This window comes from Myotis davidii, unplaced genomic scaffold (genome assembly GCF_000327345.1).
Source record: "Myotis davidii unplaced genomic scaffold, ASM32734v1 scaffold478, whole genome shotgun sequence".
Taxonomy (NCBI): domain Eukaryota; kingdom Metazoa; phylum Chordata; class Mammalia; order Chiroptera; family Vespertilionidae; genus Myotis; species Myotis davidii.
Genome location: NW_006289570.1, coordinates 154882 through 161652, shown reverse-complemented (window position 1 = coordinate 161652; position 6771 = coordinate 154882). Strand labels below are relative to the sequence as shown.

Here is a 6771-nt window from a genome sequence, read left to right as displayed (position 1 = left end):
GTGGTTGGGTGTTGTCCTGTGCACCAAAAGGTTGCCGGTTCGATTCCCCATCAGGGCACATGCCAGGGTTGCGGGCTTGACCCCCAGTAGGGGGCGTGCCGGAGGCAGCTGATCAATGTTTCACTTTCACATCGATGTTTCTCTCTTTCTCTCCTCCCCTCTCTCTAAACATCTATTCAAAATCTTTTTAAAAAGGCTGCTTTGAAAACTCTGGGGACTTTTTTAACCTCTGTAATGATGCACCTGTTGTTCTCAGGTGATCTGCCCACTGACGCTAGAAAACTCTGTCTACGCCAGAGACGCCATGGCGAAGGCTGTCTATGGGCGCACATTCACGTGGCTGGTGAACAAAATCAACTCCTCCTTAGTGAACAAGGTCAGTGCCCACGGGTTGGATGGCTTGTTCTCACGAACGTGGTGATGTTTTATAATTTACATCGTTGCCCGGCTGGCACGGCTCGGTGGTTGAGCGTCGATCCATAAACCAGGAGGTCATCATGGTTTGATTCCTGGTCAGGGCATATGCCCGGGTTTTGGGCTTCATCCCCAGTGTGGGACGTGCAGGAGGCAGCCGATCAATGATTCTCTCTCATCGTTGATATTTCTATCAGTCTCTTCCTCTCCCTTCCTGTCTGAAATCAATACAAAAAATTAAAACAATAATTTACACTGTAACCCTAAACAATTTGTGAGAATTAACCATAAGCTCCTGATGGGTAGGGACAGTATCTCCTCACACCAATTGGGCTTCATCCCCAGTGTGGGACGTGCAGGAGGCAGCCGATTACATTCCCAGCACCGAGCACACAGTAGGCTCCCTAAAGTGCCTGCTGAATGATTCTCCCAGTGTGTCCCAAAGTACGGGACGCAGAGCGTGTGAAGCATGCCAGATGCTTGAAGTATATACAGAAACGTTTACTCTCAACAGTAGCATATTCAGTGTGTATCAGAAAAAAATACGACGACTCCTTTGAACTCACCCTCTGATCACACTTCCTTTTTAAGTGGAATTTAAATGAAAAGGGGATTTACTCAAAGCTAGCAATGAAGGAAATGGTACGCAAAGTCAAGGTATGTGGATGGGGCGGAACTCGTGGAGGTTAAGGCTGTGCGGGGCAGATTTGGGAGACATCAGCTCAGTTCAGGCCTGCCTCAGAGAGACTGCGGGCTCATTGCAGACGGCAGTAAAGCGAGTATCGCGATAAAGCCAGTCACATCTCTTTGCTGGTGGAGGGTCTTTCCTTCAATTTGTAACAACGCAACATCTGGGAAGTGCGGTAAGGCTAGGCACTATAACACGAAGTATGCCTGCACACCATTCAGAATGTTCCATTGTGTCCCTGAAAAATAGGTATGCTCTCTCTCACTATCCATCCTTGCCCATAGCACTTGGCCCTCTACTTTAAATGACATCTGTCCCACCTGTCTTTTCCCTGGATAGATGTCTCCTTGGCTGTTTGTCTATAAGGGTCTTTCCCTCCCTCCCTTTTTTCCTTCCAGATCAAATGAGAGCTTGGGAGTCCAGTTGGAGAGGGTTAAGCAAGGCAGTGAATCGGGAGGGGAGGCGTCCCTGCTCGGGTGATGGGCGGGAAGTGGACAGGCCGCAGGCGGGAGTGAGCTGTTTGCTGGTGGAGGGTCTTTCCTTCAATTTGTAACAACGCAACATCTGGGAAGTGCGGTAAGGCTAGGCACTATAACACGAAGTATGCCTGCACACCATTCAGAATGTTCCATTGTGTCCCTGAAAAATAGGTATGCTCTCTCTCACTATCCATCCTTGCCCATAGCACTTGGCCCTCTACTTTAAATGACATCTGTCCCACCTGTCTTTTCCCTGGATAGATGTCTCCTTGGCTGTTTGTCTATAAGGGTCTTTCCCTCCCTCCCTTTTTTCCTTCCAGATCAAATGAGAGCTTGGGAGTCCAGTTGGAGAGGGTTAAGCAAGGCAGTGAATCGGGAGGGGAGGCGTCCCTGCTCGGGTGATGGGCGGGAAGTGGGTGGGAAGTGGACAGGCTGCAGGCGGGAGTGAGCTAGGGAAATGTTTCCACCCGGAGCTGCTTCTGGGAGCCACTGGTGGAGAGAGAAGGCATGAGCTTTGTGGCCACGGCCCCGCTTTGGGGGCAGCCGCTGGGATCTGAGCGTCTCGGCGAGAAAGGCCTAAAGATGAGCGGTGTACTCTCTTGAGTAGGAGTTCACCAAGAAAACCGTGATCGGGCTGCTGGACATCTACGGGTTCGAAGTCTTCGACAAGAATGGGTGAGGCCCTGGGTGCATCTTTCGGGTCCGAGTCTGGCTTCAGGCCTCGCTAATGTGATGGGAGTTGATTTCCTCGTTCCCAGAAATTCTCCAGATTTGTACAGACGGGCGGTTCTAGCAGTAGAATAACCATGGAAAAGGCAATTGTCTTCTAGCTCGAGTCTTGTGGTCTGCTCACTCGAGTATTTGATTAATAAGGATTTTGGTCTTTCTGAATTAGAAAGCATCCTTAAAAATAAGGGACTACAGTAAAACCGAAAGCAACAAATGAACGAACAAAACCAACAAACAAACTTATGGACACAACAGTGTGGTTGTTACCAGAGGGGAAGGGGGCAGTTTACTGCAACGAGAAGCTCCAGCAGCTGTTAATCGAGAGAACCCTAAAGGCGGAGCAGGCAGAATATGAAATGGAAGGGATAGAGGTAAATGTCTTGGTGTTTTCTTCCCATTTGATAACCTCGTGAGAGGCATCTCCTTGAGACACGGGATTTCATTGGCGATTTTCCCTGATTAGTACTGAGAATTATTCTGTACTCCTTCTCTGCCCATTTCCCAGGAAGTTATTTTGATATTCAGAAAGGATTATTATTTTTAATGTTAGAGATATAAATCGGGTTTTCGAAAAAATGTCGGAAAACCCATTTAAAAGAAATACATCTTCTGCTCATCCAAATCCTCCATGGAGAATTCTTTCCTCTTTGTCATTTCAGTGGGAGCCGATTCAGTATTTCAACAACAAGATCATCTGTGACTTGGTTGAAGAAAGACACAAAGGAATCATCTCCATCCTGGTGAGACAATTACCGTTGACTTAGAGCTCATTTACCCGGTGTTCACGATGCACGCAAGGACTTGCATCCTCTTGAAACGGGTACAGCGAGAACAGCACTTGCCTCCGAGAGGAGTTGGGAGGACACATGTAGTGAGATGATGTAGGCAGAGGGCTCAGAGCCATGCCTGTCCCGTGGTGAGCACTCAGGCTTCATTCATTCATTCATTCATTCATTCGACAAACACTCATCGGACGCTTGCTTTGGGCCAGGATTGTGCCCTGTGCTTTGGGACTCAGCAGTGGAAAACCAGTGCAGGCTTTGGATTCTAGCAGGGAGAGACTGACAACAAACAGGTTAACGGGCAACGTGTGTAGACTGTGCAATGGAGAAAAAGGACGAGATGAGAGGTGCTGGGGAGGGCAGCTCCATTTTAGATCCTTGATGGTTCAGGAAGGACTCACTGAGAAGGTGACATCTGAGCAAAGACCCGAAGGAGGTGAGGGCACCAGCCATGGGGACATCTGGGGAAGCACGGGCTGACGTACGCGAGTGTCTGTACATTCAAGGCTCGGGGGGACTGCTAGACCAGTATGTTAAGGTATTTGGGGCACTAGCCAGTTTGGCTCCGTGGATAGAGTGTCGACCCGTGGACTGAAGAGTCCTGGGTTCGAATCTGGTCACAGGCATGTACCTCAGTTGCAGGCTCAATGCCCAGCCCGGTCAGGCATGTGTTGGAGGCAACCAGTTGATGCGTCTCTCTCATCGATGTTTCTCTCCTTCTGAATCTCCCCCTCCCTTCCATTCTCTCTAAAAATCAATGGGAAAAAATATCCTCAGGTGAGGATTAACAAAAGATATTTTAGTAAAAAGTACTTAATCCCATTGGTTCTCCATTAATAAGATCAGCATAAAAATGCTACTTAATAAGAGTTGTCTTGCCAACCTTAACCAGGTTTTTATTGTTGTTACTGTTGTTTTAATAAAAGCTACATGGTTGATTCATCTTTAATTTTTTAAAAATGTTATATATTTTTAGAGCGAGAGAGAGAGAGAGAGAGAGAGAGAGGAAGGGAGAGAGGGGTAAAGAGATAGAAACATCAATGAGAGAGGAATGTCATCCATCAGCTGCCTCCTCCACGTCCCCTACTGGGGATGGAGCCCACAACCTGGGCATGTGCCCTGACTGGGGATTGAACCGGCAACCTCTTGGCTCCTGGGTTGACTCTCAACTGCTGAGCCACACCAGCCAGGCTCATCGTTATTTTTTTAAAGATGGCCAGTGAAATGTTATCGCTGGGGAGGACCCAGAATAGAAAACACAAAGGCAGAGCTCGAGAAATACGAGACGTTAGGCCCAAGTGGTTTTATAGTTTGTTTCCCATGAGGCTTTGCTCTGAGTAAAGGGGGATCTGTATGTTCCTTGCCAGAGATGCGTAGTTAAGAAAAAAATGAGGTTGCGTGTGTAAGCAAGCTGGGCATGGAAGGTGTGGGGTGTCTTTGGGAAGACTTTGGGGATAAGCCTCAGCTCTGAGGTGGCAGAGCTGCTTTCTCATGGAATTTCCAGTCTCTCTGGTTCCGTGGTTCTCTTGAAAAAAAAAAAAATCTGAGAACATGTGATGGGTTAGGCCCCCTCCCCGGAAACGTTCCCCTGAACTTGAGTGAGATGACCGCATGTGAGTGCAGGACATTGTCAGAGCTGGTGAGCGTGTTTAAACTTGGACGTGGTGGGGTGTGTTGCTGTGGCTCGAGGCTTCTCTTCTTCGTTTGAAGGATGAAGAATGTATCCGTCCTGGTCCCGCTTCTGACTTGAGTTTCCTGGAGAAGTTAGAAGAGAAAGTGGGGAAGCATGCGCATTTCCAAACGTAGGTATTGCGTGTGAGGAGCTGTTGCGTCGTTGCAGGGCATATCCGTTTTCTTCGGGAGGTGGGCGGTGCTCCCCAAGAGTACAGCTACGTCTTCGTAGTAGAAATCCCGTTATGATGCACACAGTCATATTCAGCAGGCCCTCGGGTAAGGTTGTTTCCATTATAAGGTTGATGAGATGCTGTAGAAACTTGACTCTTACATCAAACAGCTTATGGTAAAAGTGGTTTTATTATATGTTCTTTTGCCACCGTTCCAAGAACATATTGACTATGTTAAGTGAGGACTTGCTGTATATGCATCCTTTTTGTTAGTAAAAAATCAAACTCGAATTCCACGTCAAAAAATTTTTTTTATTGATTTTAGAGAGGAAGGGAGAGGGGGAGAGAGAGAGAAACATCAATGATGAGAGAGAATCATTGATTGGCTGCCTCCTGCACATCCCAAAACCCAGGTATGTGCCCTTGACTGGAGTCGAACCCAGGACCCTTCAGTCCACAGGCCGATGTTCTATCCACTGAACCAAACCAACACTCTTGCGTCTGTGTTTCCCATTCTACAAGGTGGGGATGTTAATATACCTACCATCTAGAATTATAAGTGACTGTATAAGTCATCCGGTGCAATTTCTGACCATAGTAAGGATTCCATAAATGGTAGTGGCTTTATCAAACCTCTTGTAGAATGTTAAAATGATATGTAAAACGAATTGGATAACTAAATGAATCAAGAATGGAAAAATAAATTGTGGTATATTCACATATGGAATGAAATACAGCCGTTAGAATGAACAGTCTATAACTTCATGAAAGAAAGATTGTTGAGCTGTATACACTGAGGATATGTGTGTGTGTGTGTATACATGTCAAGAAAAAGTTACTTAAACATTAGGAATCACCACAATCCGAAATATGATATTTCATGAGTATTTTAGTCTCGCGACATCATAATGATGTAAGGTGGTAAAATCGTTTCTTAGTTGTCACCCGGAAAAATGGAAGTGACTTCACTGTAAAAGTAACTGTTTCTGCGGTTCATACCTGTTTTTATTCCTCAGTGTGTGGGAAGGGAGGGTCTCCTGTTAGCCCTTGGTCTCACCAGGATGAGACAGCAGCAGGGTTTCCTGGGAGCTGCCCCCGGTGGTCCGCTGTCCGTGCCAGCCTTCAGCTGGCTGTGGGGTCCTGAGCCCCGTCAGAGCCCCCGCTCCCTCTGCTTTGTACTTCGGTGCATTTTGCTGCCGTGATGAGAAAGGCTCAGCTTGTGTCTGTGTCCATCTCGCCGCAGCCGGAAGCTGGCGGGTCCAAACGGCCGCAAGAGGATTGGCTGGATGGAGTTCCGACTGTTCCACTACGCGGGGGAGGTCACCTACTGCACCAAAGGTGGGTCCCTGGGCACAGGCCGCAGCCAGGCAGGGCCTCCGTGTCCTCTGGGGAAAGGCTGCACGTCCCTCCCAGGCGCTCCCTCACCCAAGGCATAGTCTCCCCTGGAACTCAGTGCCCCTCCATTGTCTCAATGCCATTCCCTGGTGTGGTGTTCTTTACTAACGGCTAGGGCACTGTACCATGCTCAGTGTGAAGGCTGTGCATTCCCGTGGCAGCTCATGGGGATATAGAATGGAGTGTGTGTGCCATGAGGTTAGCATTGAGGACCTGGTTCTCCGGATGTCCCCCAGGGACGTCTGACAGAGTCTAGAGACATCCGGTTGCCACAAGTGGAGAAGATGCCACTGGCACCTCGATGCTCAGTGTGAAGGCTGTGCATTCCCATGTAGGGTGCTCATTGTGAAGGCTGTGCCTTCCTGGGTACCATGCTCAGTGTGAAGGCTGTGCCTTCCCGGGTATGATGGTCAGTGTGAAGGCTGTGCCTTCCCATGTAT

At 48.2% G+C, this 6771-nt stretch overlaps 1 protein-coding gene across 1 annotated transcript in view; it reads left to right on the top strand.

Moving 5' to 3' along the window:
• MYO1H (myosin IH) overlaps nucleotides 1–6771 on the top strand; it is a 58279-nt gene that overhangs the window by 31195 nt on the left and 20313 nt on the right. Inside the window, 6 exon segments of the mRNA XM_006762021.2 lie at nucleotides 257–376; nucleotides 2189–2281; nucleotides 2589–2681; nucleotides 2970–3050; nucleotides 4803–4894; nucleotides 6180–6274. Of these exon segments, the coding sequence (XP_006762084.1) occupies nucleotides 257–376; nucleotides 2189–2281; nucleotides 2589–2681; nucleotides 2970–3050; nucleotides 4803–4894; nucleotides 6180–6274 (574 nt within the window).